The following is a 19,865-nucleotide window of genomic DNA, read 5'->3' on the forward strand; positions in this document are numbered from 1 at the left end:
GCAGAAAGCCCGTTGTTCGCCTCACGTAACTGCCGAACGGAAAGTCCGTTGTTCGCAACCAGTCCGTTGCTCGAGTCACGTAACGGCCAAACAGAAAGTCCGTTGCTCGAGTCACGTAACGGCCAAACAGAAAGTCCGTTGCTCGAGTCACGTAACGGCCAAACAGAAAGTCCGTTGTTCACAGCGTCCGTTATTCGAGGCGTACATTATACGAGGCATCACTGTATATATATATGAAAATATCAACAAAGATTTACAAAAAATAAACATGAAACTAGCCCCGAAATATGAAAAATTAGAAAATAGATTAAGACTCATAAAATCTAATAAAAAAGCAGACAATAAAGAACAAGAAACAAAGAACATAGTGTATAAGATACCATGTACTTGTAATATAGTTAACTTCTATATAGGAGAAACTAAATGCAAACTAAGTATACGATTAAAGAAACACATTGCAGATCTCAGATATTATAGACTAAAACTCCGTTTTTCATGACAACTGTTTATTAAACGGCTGTAATATAGATAAAAATAATGTTCAAATTTTATACAAAGAAAAAACATGTATAATAGAAAATTTAAGGAAAGTGTTTCAATTTTAACAGCCAAAAACTGTATCAATAAAAATTTAAGTGTAAAAATAAATGAAAACTGGCTGAAAATATTATAAAACATGCAGTATGCATTAATGTCGATTGTAAATTGTCTAAAAAGTTATACTGTTGTTACCACTCATAATATCTGTAATATGCAAATCAGTACAAAACTGCAACGCAGTAAGTGACGCGGATACAGTCAAAAGACAATAACATTAAAAAAATCGCTCGTTTCTGAAATGTACATGTAATTAAGTCTATACTTCTTAGATATTGTAATAGTTGGATATTGTGAAATAAGCAAATGATTATATATATAGCAGATTTTAATGTAAAGGGAATTACTCCACTTATTGTGAGATAAGTTGCATGTGTCGATTGGGTAAAGACCTTGTATGTATAACGGATTGAATATGGATATGGTAAGAACTATATCTTGTTTTAATTCAGTTTTATTAGATATTTAGTGTAATATTTTAAATATTGTATCATTTAGTTGACTGATGAGGGGCTTTATGCCCAAAACGTGCAAATGCCACATATCAACTAAAAGGAGATGGAAATAAAGCCAAGTGTTTATTTAAAACTCAATTTTGAGTTTGAAGTCCAACAAATTTATCAAACACAGGTTTCAAAGACAACATAAAAAAGCTTTATTTTATACTTTTAATGTAGGTGAATATTTAAAATATTTAAACTTTTTATCATGTAAAAAATAAATATTTGAATTGGTGGCTTATTATGGATTTTAAAATCATAATTTATATCTAGATAATTATAATTTTTATCTTTTTACCTGGACGTAGTGGATATCCTTCTCGTCTGTTGTTAACTTGTCCTCGAACTATGTCATAGAATTCTGGGGTAAAACCATACTGTTTCCACACCTGATGATAATTATACAGAGTTTTCTGTGCTTGATCAATTTCTCCAAAGAGGGTCTTTCAAAGAAAATAACATAATAGCCTATGATCATAACATAAAACACTTCATGTTCAAGAAGGAAATTGTTATTAATGATGTAAAATTTAAAAATAAGTTTACACTTACTAAAAGACCTGGCCAAAATGATTCTAAAGACTGAAAAATAGGCATGGTCACTTGGCCACTTCCCATACTAACCCACATGTACCAGTCATCTCTCTTCATATATTTTGAAATCACCCGATAATATTCTAACAAAGTAATAAGTTATGGTTAAACATCCATAAGGTATTTAAATCAATTATAAATTTAAAAAATGGGATTGTATCAAATTCATTGTTTTGATTAAAAATAATCATTAATTAAAATATCAGTATGGATTTAAATTATATTTATAAATTACATTTACATTCTTTTTATTAATTTTAAAAATAAATATTAATTTGGATTACATGTATTTTAAATTAATTGTAAATTAAATAAGATGTTTAAATAATAATCTTAAATATATCTTAATATTAAAGAAATTAAATAAGAATCTTAATTAGAATCATTCCTTGATTTGAAGTGTACAACATTTAGTTATTTACATTACTACTTTTTCATTGTAAAATATGTAAAACTTTATACAATAAAATTCAACTTATCTGTGAGATATCTGAACATTCCAACATCTGAACTTCTTAAGACCATTCATGTGTTGTCATTGTATGTCTTGTCATCTTATGAAATTTTTATATTGAACATATCATTGTTTGAAGAAAGAATTTAATCGTAAACGTTAAAATTTATGAACTGCTAAAACAAGTATGTACTAACAATGTTTCCTATCATTTTCATGGTTTTAAATGCCTTGTGAAATTTTGGGAGAATCATGAAAATTTTGAAGTCAACAAAGACTGTAAATGAGTTATAATAGTCCAAATTCCTACATGTGAACTGATTTATCTGACTTCAATTCATGGAAGAATAATTTCATAGTTATAAAGAAACATTATAAAATGTTGATGAAAAGAGTTGCTTGTTCTTGCCTAATTTTATGGTAGTGATTAAATATTTTTTGACAAAGTACAATTTGCTAAATTATTTTTTATTATTATTTTATTTCTACAACTTATTATTTTTTTATCCAAAATCAAAGTGATGCCATATTGTATTTTTTTAGTTCATTTATTTGTTTATATTTTCATCACGTTTGTCGTTCATTTTATATTATTTTGTTGTTAGTAGCACAACATATTTAAAAAATTAAGTCTGTATTTAGATATGAAATATGAAGCTTGTTTCATACAAAAAAAACATTAGACAATTAAACTTTATTTATGTATTTTAAATCAAAACATTAAAATGCGAAAAATGTTTACTAATTAAATTTAATACGTGATTCATAATTACATTTTAAGGGATACCTTTAAACATTTTCATCAATTCAGGTTTATGAAGTAAAATTGATCCTTTGAACTGACAAATTTAAATTTATCAATTTTTACTAATTAAATTTAATATTTGATTCATAATTACATTTTAAGGGATACCTTTAAACATTTTCATCAATTCAGGTTTATGAAGTAAAATTGATCCTTTGACTAAATATTCATAATAAGAATCAACTCCTGCCCCTATTCCTGCATCTAATGCTGTCCACTTTCCTTCTTGAACATTTATATGGTTTCCAACCTATTTGTAATAATTAAATAGCTTCAATAACTTTTTATTAAATTGTAAAATTTTAATTATAATAAAAAGCTTTTATACCAAACCAACAGAAGATCTTCTATCCCATAAAGCATTTAAAGCTTTCATGGCCGTTTCTTCAAATATTGAATCTCCTGTAAGTCTACTCAGTGTACCAAATTCAACAATAAATGTTGAAATTCCTGCTGTACATGTTATAGCTGTTTCTCCTGGTGGTACTCCGTGTCGGAGATTTACAGTTCCATAAGGCATCCCTGTTGGAGTCTGAAATGCTTAAAAAACAATTATTTCAAAAACTATTTAAATTATAACAGTAAAGTATAACTTGCAGTCTTATAATAATCATCATTATAACTATAATCTATGAATATCTAATGGAATAAAATCTGAATGTAGAGTATATTCCCAACATTTATTGTAAATATAGTGCAAAACAAAGATAATTAAAAGATGTAATATTTAAATTTTGATACACTTTCTATAAAAATCTTTGACTTAAATTTAAAAATTTGAATATTTAGAAATATTTTCATCAATTGTATAAACATTTTTTTTTTTGAATGAACTGAAATTACCTGGTAGTAAACGCCGTGCTATATTTTCAGCTAAACGTAATAATGGTCCAGAACATGGCCATCCAGGTTCTAGTTCTAATCCAGTTTTAAAAGATAAGAGATGAGCTGATAAAAGACCACCTACAACTGAAAGAATTAAATCAAATTGAAATCAATGTAAACAAATAGCACAATATAATAACAATAAACAATTCAAAACATTGCATGCTTTTATATAATATGGATTCACAACTAAGTCTTGAAAAGAGAAGGAACAATCTAATGCATTTTCTACATGTAATACATAAATAAAATGAATACTTGAAAACATGCTTACTTCAACTAAGCTGCATACTCAAATTATATCTAAATCACAAGATCATCATTAATGCAGTAAACAGTTATGTAATTCTTACATATTCTTAAAAATATATAAGACTCTTTTATTCTTTTTATAATCTAAATAACAATATCAACAAAACAAACACATCATCATCCTAATATGTCACCGAAAAATAAGCACGTATAAAATTTTCAATCCAAAATCAAAAAGTGGATACAAAAATAGGTACAGTAGTACTGTACATTATATCTTTAAGAAACGAATAAAAAAATGATATTTTCTTAATACTTATAGCCATATTTACTACCTCAATTCAAACCAATACACGAGTAATTGTTTCAACTAATTTTCAACACAAGTGTTGAGTGTTGAAACCAACAATTTGACGTCATCAACAACATTCCAACTCGAGTGCAAAGTGCTTAGTTCCCATAATTCCATTCTCAGCAAAATAGATTCCATTTAAATGTCTTACCAATTACGCACAATTCATTGGAAAGTAGCAGTCAACATATCTGTTGAGTGCTGAGTGTGTTGAGTCAACATTGACAACAGTGTCACTTCAACATTGAAAAAGAAACAACTTTTAATGAACATTGAGATCAGCGCTTAGTCAGCATTGAAAATTGGAATGTCCCGGCAGTCAGATTTAAATTTCAACTTCAGTTAAAATCAACATTCACTGTGTGTCAGTTCTAGATTTAACTTTTAAATTATCAGGGATTTAATTTTCATATTACAGGTCAGAGTATGCACTGATAAAATTATTCTAAAAATAACACATACATGCAATTTTTTTGATGATTTCTGTCTTTTTAAGTATTGAAACTAGTCATAAATACTACTATATTTGATGACTACTTTGTCATCAAATATTAAATTTCCAATGTAATTTTTATGTTCCATGACCATTCTAACAAAATTCTTTTCCTCAAAACTTCACAAATTTTTTTAAATTATTAGATTCCATCATAGTAATAATCTGACTTCAAAAATCAGGCATTTATTTAGTACATAATTCACACAAAGACATATTTGGATAAGACAGATGGCTTTTAACATTGCTCCAACTTCAATATGATGATTTTGTAATCTAGCTTTAGATTGGATTGGTGAATTTGCTATTAGAAAGTAAACTATGAACATAATTATGTTGCAAAAACATATAGTATGCAGTAGTGTCTATTTGTTGCTTGGTAATGTTCAAATATTTTCCAAGAATTTAAACAAAATTTCTTCACAAATAATGTTTACAACAATTCTGAAATAAAAAATTGCTAAGATTAAATAAAATAAACATTTTTGAAATGATACATAAATAAGTACATAGTTTATCAAATGTAATATATCTGAATAAATAAATATGAAAATAATCATTAATATTAAACCCACATAATTTGTTTATTTATTTTAAAAGAACTATTATAGGAAAGAATGTACAAGACAAAATTTCAGAGTACATAACTATTTAAAAATTGATTTAAAAAAATGCAAAAAGTTGTATAATATACATTATAAGAAAGCTTGAAAACATTAAACAAGATGATTGATTAAAAATATCATATGTAAACATTACCCAATTGATATACTCAGAATTGATTTAATAATTAAAAGGATCAATTCTTTTCCTTCGAAATATAACTATGCTATATGTTTAGTCTGACTGAGATGTCTTTCTTTCTTCTATTCTGCAATAATAAGATCTCTGATGCTCAATAGTTTCTTTAAATGCACAGAATTTATTCCAAATTTGATCATTTCAACAAAATTGCCAAGCTGCTTAGAGTTTTGGTTTACTAAATTAATTGAATCATAGTTTACTTATAAAATTATTTTCCTTATACAACATCACATGAAATCATTACTATACTTCAGCATACACACAGACTTATTGAATATTATATAACATTAGTCTATACTGTACATAAATATTTACTTCTCACTGTCTTAGGAAAAGAATGTAATATTTAATCTCATTATATGTAATATTTTGCATGGAAGAAGATATAATTTTGTATTCATCAAATTTTAAACAATTACAAGTTTTATGAATTTCATGTAAGATGATAATTCACAAATAGTCTGCAGGAACTGCAGAATACAGGAATATAGCTATGGAGCTGTAGAATTGTGGCTGCTGTGAAAGAGATGGATATGATAGGAAGAATTTGAGTGTCAGTTGGATGTGTGCCATGTGATACAAGGTACATTCATTGAGAAATTGTAATGGGTTAATGCAAAACTTGGACATTTTCCAATGTTTTAATGTACATTATAATGTTCTCAGATAATAATTAACATAATTACAATAATTTAAAACAGTAGAATTCTTTTTGGAAGAACCTCTATTGTAAAAATTTTAACAACATTAAAAATAATTAAAGTTATAAGTCACCATACCTCTGATATTTGTTTCAAAAACTGATACATTGATGTTGGTATTAAAATCAGCTGTACTGATGATTTTTTCTACAACCCTGCGAAATTCACTATAATTGCCCATCACAGCTAATGTATCCAAAGCATCAATAAGGGTTAATGAAAAACTTCCCCATGTGTCCATTCCATCACAAGATAATGGCCTTAATTCATCATAAGGATAAGCATTTGTTAAATAATTGTTGTAAGCATGCTGAAACATTTGTACAACTTGTTCCCTAAAAATATTAAATTATTATTTATTATTATTACTGTTTTAAAAATAAAAATGTATATTATAGTTAAATATTTTAAAATCATTAAACAAATAAATTGATAAAATTTATTAATTAAAAATCATATATTTTAATTAATTTAAAATGCATTCTTCTAATCTAAGTTTGATTNGATTGTTCTTCGTTGGTGGAACACATTTCTTTGCAAGCTCGCTACATTTGCTGTACTTCCATATAAATAAATAATTTAAAAGATTTTTATATTATCATAATTTCTCTTACTTTTTATAGAAAAACTATAACAAATACATGTTTTGTATTTTGATTACCTCATGCTCAATCTACTTAATATTGTTTACAATTAACAAATAAATAAATCTACGGATTTATTCTTTTTACATTGTTAACAGATTACTTAGATTGCTCGATAGAATTTCTCAATTATAAATGCACTAGAAGTATTACATTGCTAGAAGTTTATGAGAGTATAACTCTATACTTAAATCAGTAATCAGCAATTTTTAGCCACGAGAGTCTTTAAAAATTTTTACGTATGACATAAATATGCTTAACATCCGAATTTAGATACTCGATTTGCCGCATCATCATTATTCGAGAATGTTTCTCATCATCTCAACGGAGCTAAGCAGTGTAAACCCTTCGAAGGCTAACTTATATAAAGGGTAGGACACATATTCGGTGCTAATTCACTCGCCAGAGGTACCAACATCGCTCCTTGCATAGCGAGGAATATCCGATGAACAAAAGTATATCTCGAAATTTTAAAATCATTAAACAAATAAATTGATAAAATTTATTAATTAAAAATCATATATTTTAATTAATTTAAAATGCATTCTTCTAATCTAAGTTTGATTTTATTTTAGATAACAACATATCAATTTTCAAATAAATCAGTCTATAGACTATTATCAAAACTGAAAAACTGGCCAACAAAACTTTTTTCTCTTTCTGCTCTGTGGGTACCAAGAGGGCCATTTTAATTATATTCATTATGGGTTTGGCCAGACCGCCAGCTGGATGGTGAGGAATGGGCCTGACATATTCAGGACAGACCAACCTCTAAAAAATTCCTGGAGTTTCTGACCCATCCAGATTCCTTCCCATGTCCCCCAGAGTGGTATGATAATACATTAACCACTTCTTCATCTGAATGTCACCTTCTAGTTTTGATCCCAGATCCTCCAGTGCTGATATCTTAATCACCTTGACCATCCAGCTATCAAAGACCAACAAAATTTATTTGCCTAGATACAAAATAAATTTATGCATTTTTAATGTTTATTTTAATCCCAAGTAAATAAATTAACATTGATGCTTAACATGCATATTTATGTTATTAATGTATTTTAACTTCAACTTACTGTACATAATTCTATTTACATTTTAAATCTTACTTCTCCAAACTCTGAAGTCCATCAATAAAGCAGAAATAGAATCTAATTATTTTTAAGAATTCAAAAAATCTTTCTAAAATAGATTTTAATTCTAAGTAGGTGGTGGAAAAGTGTATATGGTAATAAGATTCACTGAATCATTGTTGATTGGGATAGTATAGATGTCAAGTTTTTAATTATATGGCATATTTAAAATTGGAAACAAGATTACTAAAACTTCAAATAAACGTATAATAAGAGACATGTAATATGTAAGTCATTTGCTTTATTCATATGATTTATACTTTAAACAATGTTATTCAAGAAAATCCTTTCAAATATAATTAATATATATAAATTTAATTTCTATTAAAAAGAAAATTATTGAAAAAAGTCTACTTTCTAGTGTAATGTATTAAATTTTTCTAGTAATACTGTTGCATGAAAGAGAAAAATATTTTTGAAACATTTCTTTGAAATTAAACTCATACGGGCTCAATTACATTGGGCATGTTTACTAACTACTGGATAGTGTAAAAACTTGATTGCAAGTTTACAAGTTCGCTCACACACACACAGTGAGTACCAATTACACTGGGCTAGTAGATTTGTTTATTTTCTTTCAAGATTATATTGAAAAAGAATAAAATATAATATTCTTTAAACTGTATGACAATATGAAACATTGTCAAGTCTAATTTTAACTTTAAAGTCTAAAGAAAATATTTCGTAAGGACAAAAAATTGAGTCTTTACTCAGACAGATCTAAATGTAATTCTGAAAAAAACAATTTCAATTCCTTAAGCAAATAATAATATTCTTTATATTTCTTGAGGAAAATTGTCATTATGCTTTTTTTTTTTTTGTTTTCAAAATGCAAGCAAAAGCTAGAATTCTCGTGAGTTACTTCAGCCAGTAGTTGTATATCTTCTAAGTGCTAATTTACTTGCTATACATGATTATACAGAGCAAGTTTTCTAGTCAGAGAGTAAACTTGTGAACAAGTGACAACTGTAACCCAGCCTTCAACTTTACTCAGCTAAATTATCTGGCAAGTTTACTAGCCAAAATAATTACATTGACAGAATTTAACAGCAGCAAGAAAAATTCATCAGCAAGTTGCTACTAAACCTACATGACATAACTGAGTCTTAATGAACTTAAACCATTATTATTTCTCTAATTTATACAAACTACATACAGTGCATAAATATTTATTACACCTCATAATGAATTTCTTTTTCTAATGCTACAATGTTAATTTGTAAAAAAAAACATTATGGAATAATATTTAGACCATATGCACAAACACTTTTAGCAGATTCACCAAAGTGCACCCAGATCTTAACACATGAAGGCTCATTGAAATGCATTAAAATTTTCCAGCCTTAACTACAGTATATTAAAAGATTTGAATTAATGATTATTTTACATTTTTTGATCATGTGGTACAATTACACCTCTGAAAGAGACTACGGGGATCTTATTAGAGCAGTAGACCATACCCACAGGAGCAAAAAAGTAAGGAACCATATCTCTACATGTTATCCTTCACAAGATATAGCTCCCCCAAAATCACATTGCATGCAATCGTGAGTCTCATCGCTCTGCCAAGACTGCATTTAACTATTTAACTATACCAGCTTCGAATAATCCACTCAACTGTTTGTGGAGTACTTGATGTTTTAGGAGGGCACGTGGGCTTGACCCACACAGATGTCAAGACGATCACTATCACTCGCACCAAAGCGCACAACCACACGTGGAGTGTCGGTCATGGCGACAACTCCATGTGTCGTCAGCAAGCCTCGACTCTCACGGAACATGGAGAATATGAAAACTGACTTTGGAGGCAAAGATCCCAAGAAGGAACGCATATACAGGTATGGTTCCTTTGACTTTTTTGTTCCTATGAGTATGCTCTACAGCTCTGTTAAGGTCCCAAACATATCATTATGAGCTTGAATTGAGCCTATAATTTATCCATAATATTTATGTTATAATATTTACAGTAGAAGTTACCTTTAGATAAATCGTACATATAACCACATATACACGAATTAACTAAACGTTACTTCCATTAACATTTCAGTAAACATCCATTTTCGACGCATGATTTTTATAATATATCACTTTTATATGATGAATAACGATACCTATAAGATTTTATATCGTCTTCTGTAATTTTTCTACATTCGTACACGTTAAATAATTCGTAATTAACAGCAAACATAAACCAAATTATTATGCCACCTCGCACCTTCTCCATGTTTATTCGATCACAACAACAGATGACGTAGTCTTAAACTTGTTATCCGAGATTAAATTTTAATAAATGTTTTCGTCTCATTTTCTGTATATTTCGAGTACGAATATAAGTAAATTGATAAATTCACGAAAGTTTCTTTCCCCGTCCGAACACAATTTTCATATTTGTGACAAATAAAATGCAGATGGCAGCTCGATCTTCGGCATCGAACGCTATATTTTGGGATTTAATGCGTTCGTAATTTCATTAATTTCGAAATTAATTAATTGAAATTTGGAAATTAAAAGTGTGTACTGGATTGTACACATACACACAACATCCATACATACAGGAAAAACCCCCGAATTTTTTTTGCATTTCTCGACATTTCAAGGTCTCTTGAGCCCAAAAATGTGGGTCATTTTTTGACCGATCGCCATACTTTCCCTGTGTTATAAACAGAGCCGGCCCTACCATAGAGCGAACGGAGCAGCCGCTCCAAGCGCTAAGTCCTAGGGGCGCCTCAGTGGTAAAGAAAATTAAAGGGTATAAATTAGGGGCAACCAAGGGGGACGCCATAATAGAATCTCGCTCCATCCTAAAACTTGCCTCGGGCCGGCACTGGTTATAAACTTATAATAGCTGAGAAAGTAAAAATTATTAATATAGCTTTTTTAATCGGACAAATTAGTCCATTTCTTAATTTGATTTGAACACACTATTATGACAAATCTAAATCTGTGAACCTAGCATGGGCGTAGCGAGGGGGGAGCCTGGGTGGGCACGGCCCCTCCCAGGGAACCTGGTGCCCTCCCCAGGAAATCACAGCCGAAAAAGTGTTGAGTCGATTTGTAAAAACCTAAAGCTAAAATAAAAGTTTTGAATACTAAAAAAAGGTGAACGGCTTGCTCGGTGCCCAATAATGAACAATAATTTGAAATAATTCAATTTTGTGTCAGGTTGGCCTCCACTAGGCCCCCCATAACAAAACTCTGGCTACGCCCATGGAACCTAGTGTGTAATTTTCATTGCCCCATCCTTTACAATCTGCACAATGGTCCATATGATGGTTGATGCACCACTTGAGCGTTCGTTGATTTTATAAAATAACCGAAGTTTTATATCTCACCATGAAAATTTATTTACAATCACGTACAAGATTTTGTTTTACACTTATTGAGTAAAGCTCGATCGGTCACAAGCATGCGTCGGTACAGAACATTCACTTGTCGTCAGGAGTGTAACCGAGAGAGAGAAAAAGAATATGTCAGACGGACTGCACATGTTTTAATAGCTCCATCTGGATTTTCAGATGCAGCGCTAGATTACAATTATTCGGTCGCCACAGTCCACTTTTTGAAATGACTATTGAAGAAGAGTTCAATGTACACAAATCACTATCCTCTTCATCTTACTCTTCACCACAAGATTCTGCTTTATTTTCTTCTCTTTCGAATGTTATTCTTTGAAGCAACGAAGGCTTGTAAAATTAAACATTCATTATTTAATTTTACAAGTTTTTGTTGCTCTTAATATAACATCGGGAAGTGTGTTATCTCGATCAGTTTTTCTTTTTGATGTGAGGAATTATTTGTAGGTTCACAACCTACAAATAAACGAACTTCATGAAAAACAGTAACTCTTGCATGAGATTAAATAAAATATGATAAAAGATGGAGGTAACCAAAAGTTTCCGGGAAAGTTAAGCAACTCGTTGCTGGATTTTTTTATAACCCAGTTTTTTCAGTATTAATTCTGGTTAAACAATATTTTATAAGCATATAATAACGTTGTTAAATTCTTTTACTGTATTTTCCATTTTTGTCTGCTTATTATAATTCTAAATTCTTTACTTGAAATGTATATGAGTCAACCAACCTCGAGGTGGGGTAGACAGACTGTCACACTGACGACTGTTGTAAAATAATAAAGATAAAATATTTACGCTCTGTATAGAGAAGCAAAAATTTTACACAAGCTAAGCAAAGATATGAAACTTAATTGTAATGTAAAAATATTTTGAAAATCTTTCATAGATAGTAATTAAAAAATTCGAAAGTAAAAACTGTGTAGTCAGTCCTAGTCTCCCCTATACGTTTATTACAAGTTTTATTGAATTTAATACAAAAGTTTGAAACAAAAATAAAACATCAATCTGCTTAAGGGAGTTCGTTTTCAGGAAGATATTCCTGGATATTAGATACATGACGAAAACCCGGAAACCTCCAGTCTGTTCGTTGGGCGCGAAATCCGGACCAATTACACTGTTGGGTGATTTTATCCACTCGGCCATTAGTAGGCACTAAGATTAGGAATTAAAGCTTAAAAGTTTTTCAAAGGCAAGCTTACATTTGGCTCACATAATGCTGTAAACGATTTTAGGAAATTCGTCGACTTCGCTTGCACCAATTTATGTTTTTATTGCAAAGTTAATTACAAAAAAAAAAAAACAAAGTGTAGACAGATTTTGCCTGGAGAAGTAAAATTCTGCAGTATTTTCCAATTTATATATAAATTTCAGTTCTCTCTCACTTTCTCATTCCTTAACTTCGTGTATAAGTGACGTTTGTTGATTTATTTTACGCTTTGCTATAAAGTTTTGGTGCTGACCCATGCTTTTAAATGATCAAAACAAATAAAACATAATCAAAGTTCTGCGCAGAACTTTAATTATGTTTTGCTTATTTGCAAACACAGTATGAAAATGTAGTACAATAAATATTTTATAAATGGTAGATTGAATTTTATAGTTTATAGTCTTGTTTAAAATGATTACAGCCATTATATTGCAATAACCTAAACTAAAATGTATTGAACTAAACATTTATTAGCCATGGTATTACAGTAGAATTACGTGAACGATTTTTTCATTCACAGAAAACAATTCTTTTTATTCTTTCAATTAACTTAGATGACAAATCTTATTAAATTTATGCGTTGTTTTCCTGAGATTTTTATGAATTCCATTCATAAAAATCTTTCAGTATTGATCTCCAAATCTCGTAAAAGATTAACTTACATAAAATCATAACATTTTAATTACATCTTCATTAAAAGTAATCTCAGGAATTCTGTCAAATATTGTAGGCTACTGAAGGATCTATGAACATTAACTTTTATAAATTCGTATTTAACGTATTAAAATTCCATTAGCCTATTATGTTTCCTGTTTAAATAAACTAACACGTTTGCAATAAATAACTGTAATTTGTTCAGCATTGCGAGGATATAGGCTAATGCTGTTTTCTAATTAAATTACAGTATCATGCACGACCATACTCCATTGCTCATCTTAAGACAAAGTATTGCTAAATATAGGCTATCAAAGATGCAATGCAAATCATCTCTATGAATTATAAATAGTGCATATATTGCATACAGTTATGAATACAGAGCATTTATCACTTCATCAACGTAAAAAATTGTTACTTTTATGTATATTAAAACTAGTTTCCAAGGGTCACTATTAAATTAGTTTAATGCTCATGATTAAATCTATAGAACATATTTAATCATATTTAAGTTAACAAAAACTGGTAGATAAAAATAGATAATAATCAATATTTACTTACATAAAGATAAGTAATGTATTAAATTGTCAATTCTGTTGATGTAAAATATTGCGGTTCTCAGCCAGTTTGTAATTCTTATAGAGGTGCCAGAAAATTTCAAGAAATAATAAAAAACTGCTAATTGTTTCTTTACTTTTTAATGTTATTTGTATATTTTTTATACAGAAAAATGCAGGTCTTTGACTTTCATTTTTCGTTTGTACAGTACATATAAAAGCATCTTCAATGCGACAAGATGGCATCCCAAAATTATCAGCTCAAAAAGATTGAAAATTTAGTGAAACCGTGATTATTTTGTAACCGATAATGTAATTAATTCATTTTCTTTAATGTAAATTGTGTTTAATTCTTTTCTATGATCATAAAAACCACAAGAACATTTTATTTTTATTATACAGGTAATATTTGATTGTTCTTCGTTGGTGGAACACATTTCTTTGCAAGCTCGCTACATTTGCTGTACTTCCATATAAATAAATAATTTAAAAGATTTTTATATTATCATAATTTCTCTTACTTTTTATAGAAAAACTATAACAAATACATGTTTTGTATTTTTATTACCTCATGCTCAATCTACTTAATATTGTTTACAATTAACAAATAAATAAATCTACGGATTTATTCTTTTTACATTGTTAACAGATTACTTAGATTGCTCGATAGAATTTCTCAATTATAAATGCACTAGAAGTATTACATTGCTAGAAGTTTATGAGAGTATAACTCTATACTTAAATCAGTAATCAGCAATTTTTAGCCACGAGAGTCTTTAAAAATTTTTACGTATGACATAAATATGCTTAACATCCGAATTTAGATACTCGATTTGCCGCATCATCATCATTCGAGAATGTTTCTCATCATCTCAACGGAGCTAAGCAGTGTAAACCCTTCGAAGGCTAACTTATATAAAGGGTAGGACACATTCGGTGCTAATTCACTCGCCAGAGGTACCAACATCGCTCCTTGCATAGCGAGGAATATCCGATGAACAAAAGTATATCTCGAAAAAAGTATATATATAAATGAAGAAATAAGAAACGTCCCAAATGGCGGGAACAGTAACAGAAGGTACAGAAGAAACGGAAGTGGCCACACCGATGACTAATGACGTGGCTGTGGTGGCTACAGACGGCATGGATTTTCTTTTTCGTCAGAAAGTAGCTAGCCAGTACCGAGTAAGGTTAGTAAATAGCATCGCGAGATATTTTTAGTTGTCAGCTCTGTCGCCTCACATACCCCCTCCTGACACGGTGACAGACTTCTCTATTTAATCACTTTAAAATTATTTATCGGTTCTATAATATATATTAATTAAACATATTTAACCATGGTCAGTCATATAATATATTTATTTATTAAATTTCTCTTATGTATATTTGGCTATAAAAATAAATTATAGGTAATTTAATACGCGAGAACAATTCTTACGCAAACAATGACTTTGATTTTAGTTTTTAAACGGAATAAATTCATTAATCAATAACTTAAATGAAAGATCTGAGTGTGTAGTGTATTTATAAACATAGAGAGCTTTCAGAACTTGTCATCATAATCTTAAGCATCAAGAATACTTCTAACAAATGATACTTCACTGTTTAATCATTTTGAATCTCGGACTTTACGTTTCTATAAGTATAAATGATATAATTTCTCAGCATATATACATACTTTTATTATAACAAAAACCAAGCAAATAACCAGTTTCTTGTTATAAAATATTTTAGAATTTATCATAACAAATAACTCTTAATAAGAAAATATAATTTTAAATGTGATAAATCTTAAAATTTGTAAGGTTTTTTTTGGATAATAAATCCAATCTAGCGTACATACAAGCCTATGTAAGTGTACTGTACAACGTTATGTAATTAGTAGTACCTTGCAGATTCTTTACTTTCTTTTTTTTTAAAATTAATATCAAATTCTATACTGTTTATTACATTTAAATAAGAAATAAGCTAGTAAAGTTTTAAAGAATAATACGTAGGGCATTTTTATTATAAAAATAACCTTTTTTTTTACATCTTAATCAACTATAAAAATATAGGAATTAAAAGATGTAGGCAGGCAATTCTTACTGTAAAGAGATTTTAGTTTTAAACGAGTTAAACATATTCATAAACATGTAGAATATTAGTGACAATACAATATAATGATATCTTTACAGTGGCCTTTATAAATCACGTCTGAAGTTCTGCATCTTTCTTCACTTCGTCCTCTTTTTAGCCATGTGTACCAAAGTAACGGAAGACATTCTGGATCGTTTAGACATCTTCATCTTGGAGTTAGAAGAGCTTTACATACCTAAACCATTAATATGGGAATGGATATGGTTATCGAGCTTCGTCTTCATCTTTTCAGGTTTAAAAGGGATCAAGCGCAACAAAGTCACTTCCGTAACAACATACGCCATTGGCATATTTCTGTTCGGTGTATGTCCGGTTATCGGTGCCGGTATATATTATTTTAAAGAAATGTGGCATTATGTTCAAACTAGGGATAGCACGGATATCGAAAAATGGCAAGGTTATCCCATAGCTCTCTTATGGTATGTCTTTCTTACTTTATGTTTCCAGGTACATATTTTCTCTTTATATTTCGCTGTTAGGCTCATAAGAACATGGAAACTGAAAGCTAAAAAAAGTAATTAATCTTACGTGTACAGTTGTACTACTTAATATTTAAAATAAAAAAAAAATAATCTGTTTTATTTGGATCCTACAAGTGCCTTGTAGACGTGATAATGTCTAAGGGTTGTTAGCCATATTTAATTTTTTTTTAAATGTATATATTGTTAACCTGTGGAAGCATAAATTTTAAGAATTTTTCACGTGTTCAGAATGTTCGGAGATGGGTGCTTGTTCAGGCCTGTATTACATATTTAAAGTATTTGTGTATCTTTCTTGTCTGGAATGTTGGAAGTGTAAAGAAACTGAACATGTCTAATATCCTAAAGCTGGTGGAAATTTTTCAAAAAAATATTGTCAGCCTGATGATGTTATTGTGTAGAATTTTACTGTAAGTTTTTATCAGATTAAATTTTTAAAATGTCTGCCTTGTGATATCTCTTGTGTATTTTTATACAAAATGAGTCAGCATTGATTTCTTCTATAAAAATATAACACAAACTTATCTCCACTTGAGAAGCTTTCCTACTCTGATAGCACATTTTGTAGACGGAGAAATTCAAAATTTTATTTAAAAAAATCTTTAAAAAATATTTTAATTTATTAAAAAAATACAGCAAAAATTTTAGTATATAATGTATAAAATTGAGTATCATTAAAAATTGATTTTTTATTCAATTATTTTAATTATTATTTTAATATTTTAAAGACTCGTTATCAAGGATCCATGCTATGATCCCATTCCAAATCAATTCTTTCTACTTTTGGCACTATGAGACTGTATTTACTTTGTCTGGTTGCTCTCCATCTTAGATTTACTTTCTTAACACAGTAAATTACAAGAGATATGAAAGATGAGACCCCTATTAAGATAGATGCTATGAATATGAGAAGAATAGGAAAACTATCAGTAAAATAATATTTTTGACAAACAAAATCATCCGCTTTTAATTTAGATACTGGAATATTTTCGTAGTATGAAGGTGAAGCGCATCTGTAATGTAAAAAATATGATTATTTTATATTTATAATTAATTTTTCTATAAAATCATTTAACTAACTTATATAAATTTAAATTTAAATAATTATCATCCTTGTTATAAAAAAATTACTCCCTGATCTTTTTTATTCTTCACATTGCTCATAAAATCTGTTACTTAATTGATCATAAAAAACAATTTATTAAGGAATTTAATAAATAATTTTCAACTTATCCAATATTATACTGTAAAAATAATATAAAAATACGAGAAAATTAAATAAAAATTCGCTAGAATTACTAATAAAGATGATATTTAGACAGCGATATACACATAAAATTTGATAAGCTTACTTGATGTTTTCTTGAAAGTTCTGTTGCTGGTGATAATCGGCCATCCATCGCAAATTACAATCGCACCTCCACGGATTTTCACGCAAATCTAGATAAGGTATGTCGTTCCAGGATAAGAGATCATGAGGAAGATACTCCAGCGCATTATCTCTCAAATGTAATTGCTGCAAACGAAGGGCGAATGCCGAACCATTCTTTCGAAATGCATCGCTATCGATATACATCAATTCGGGATTGTAGCTACATTGCAACGTGTGTAAATTCACCAAATCTCCAAATGAAAACTCTCTAATGGTTATTAATCCACGTTGCCTGTTCATGAATAAGGTTGCTAAGTTTCGCAATCCTCTAAAATCATTCGGTTTGACTTCTACGATTAAATTTTCCGATATATCGAGCATTTGCAATTGTTCAGCATTCTGGAGAGCTCTGGATGGCACTTCATGGAAGAAGTTGCTAGCTAAGGATAAAGTCTTCAGGTTAGGAGTATACTTGAAGAGATTGCTAGGTAAAATGGTTAAACCGGTGCTTTCTAATTCCAACTTTTCCAGCATTGGTAAATGTTCGAAAGATATGTCATCTAGATTCATTAGTGGATTGAATTTCAATTTCAATTCTCTCAATTCAGAAGTATCTTCGAATATATCAGAAAGAAAGGTTTGCAATTTGTTAAAACTTAAGTCCAGCATTCTTAAATTATGAAGACCTTGTAACATATTAACTGGAATACTTTGTAATTCGTTGTGTGATAAATAAAGATGGGTGAGTTTTTCGAAACCCAAAAATGCAGTACTTGATATATAATTCAGGCGATTAAATGATAAATCTAAGAAACTTACTCCCGCTCCATTGTAGAAAGTGTTTACGTTGATGATAGCGATACGATTACCTTGAAAGTTAATTGATTCTACATTTACTGGAAAAAGAAGGTTATTCGGAAGTTTTTCTAAGTTTAATTGTATACAATCTACAAATTTTCCTTCGCTGTTGTGAGGACATACACATTTAAACTCTTCGCTACAAAGACGTTCGTATCCTCTATCTTCTAAATTGTAATAGGGATTTCTACTCACAGATTTATAACTCCAAACTGTGCAAAATGGCAGAAGCAGAAACGAGATCACAAACTTCATTTTTATCTGAAAAACAACATTTAAATTCGAAAATTGAGAGCAATCTAACAATTTAAAACGATAAGAAAATGACGATAAAATTCATTACGGTATCTAAATGCAAGCTGTTGTATATTTGCCTTTTCAAATATCAAATTTTAAGCACGAAAATTTATTTAAATGAACTATAATTTACGTTTTGAGATCTTTACAGATATTTTGATAAATACGAAAATGAAAGTAAATTTAAAATATGAATTTCGCAACAATTAAATGTTGGACTTTATTATACAGTAAAATTTACACTTTGAAATCTCATAAAGACCTATATAAATTACTCACCAATAATTCCGACAATGGTGGAACTGCTGTTGAAAAGCACTAGAAAAAGGACGATTTTCTATTGTCGATATCTATTATTCTCTCTAAATCTGTGCAAAGGTAAAATGACGCACCTACAATGTAGCAACATGTCTTATCAGCTCTTTACTAAGCACAGAATAAAGTTCACCCAACGATAATGTCGATCATGGAATATTTTCTTATCGGTTCCTTTTTAATAAAATAACATTTATTTATATTTTTGCCTGTGTTTCTGATCTATTTCAGCTTCTATTTTCGTATGCGAAACAATTTTTTGTTAGTATAAGTACTGTACTTTAAATGATTAGGAACAGCGTGCATGTTCATAATTACACAATGCATTGCATATTAATATGTTAGGAGCTTGTATTATTTATTTAATGCTCTAATTTTATATATACAAAATATCTTTATACTTGATTATAATGAAACACATTA

General features: G+C 29.2%; 3 protein-coding genes across 4 annotated transcripts in view; 1 reads left to right on the forward strand and 2 right to left on the reverse strand.

Moving 5' to 3' along the window:
• Positions 1–10,571, reverse strand: part of LOC111617848 (ER degradation-enhancing alpha-mannosidase-like protein 2) — a 17,852-nt gene extending 7,281 nt beyond the window's left edge. The window contains exons 1-7 of one of the 2 annotated variants that reach the window (XM_023359166.1): positions 10,323–10,571; positions 6,516–6,772; positions 3,794–3,919; positions 3,279–3,490; positions 3,059–3,200; positions 1,650–1,774; positions 1,396–1,540 (exon numbers count right to left, since the gene is read on the reverse strand). In XM_023359166.1, coding sequence (XP_023214934.1) covers positions 1,396–1,540; positions 1,650–1,774; positions 3,059–3,200; positions 3,279–3,490; positions 3,794–3,919; positions 6,516–6,772; positions 10,323–10,435 — 1,120 coding nt within the window. In that variant the 5' untranslated portion in view covers positions 10,436–10,571. Of the gene's footprint in view, positions 1–1,395; positions 1,541–1,649; positions 1,775–3,058; positions 3,201–3,278; positions 3,491–3,793; positions 3,920–6,515; positions 6,773–10,188; positions 10,289–10,322 lie in introns of those variants that run through there. The other variant, XM_023359168.1, reaches the window with a different exon arrangement.
• A 4,337-nt stretch (positions 10,572–14,908) lies between these two features.
• Positions 14,909–17,044, forward strand: LOC111617850 (protein jagunal-like). Its single transcript, XM_023359170.1, has 2 exons — positions 14,909–15,172; positions 16,160–17,044. The coding sequence occupies exons 1-2, from the start codon at positions 15,039–15,041 to the stop codon at positions 16,641–16,643; spliced, it is 618 nt and encodes a 205-aa protein (XP_023214938.1). The 5' UTR covers positions 14,909–15,038; the 3' UTR covers positions 16,644–17,044.
• Positions 16,816–19,560, reverse strand: LOC111617849 (leucine-rich repeat neuronal protein 3-like). The gene is made up of 3 exons (XM_023359169.1): positions 19,407–19,560; positions 17,953–19,091; positions 16,816–17,613 (listed from the first exon to the last, which is right to left on the reverse strand). The coding sequence occupies exons 2-3, from the start codon at positions 19,083–19,085 to the stop codon at positions 17,337–17,339; spliced, it is 1,410 nt and encodes a 469-aa protein (XP_023214937.1). The 5' UTR covers positions 19,086–19,091; positions 19,407–19,560; the 3' UTR covers positions 16,816–17,336.
• Positions 19,561–19,865: the final 305 nt, after the last annotated feature.

Source organism: Centruroides sculpturatus, unplaced genomic scaffold, assembly GCF_000671375.1.
Source record: "Centruroides sculpturatus isolate CEXI.00-Female unplaced genomic scaffold, Cexi_2.0 scaffold104, whole genome shotgun sequence".
NCBI lineage: Eukaryota > Metazoa > Arthropoda > Arachnida > Scorpiones > Buthidae > Centruroides > Centruroides sculpturatus.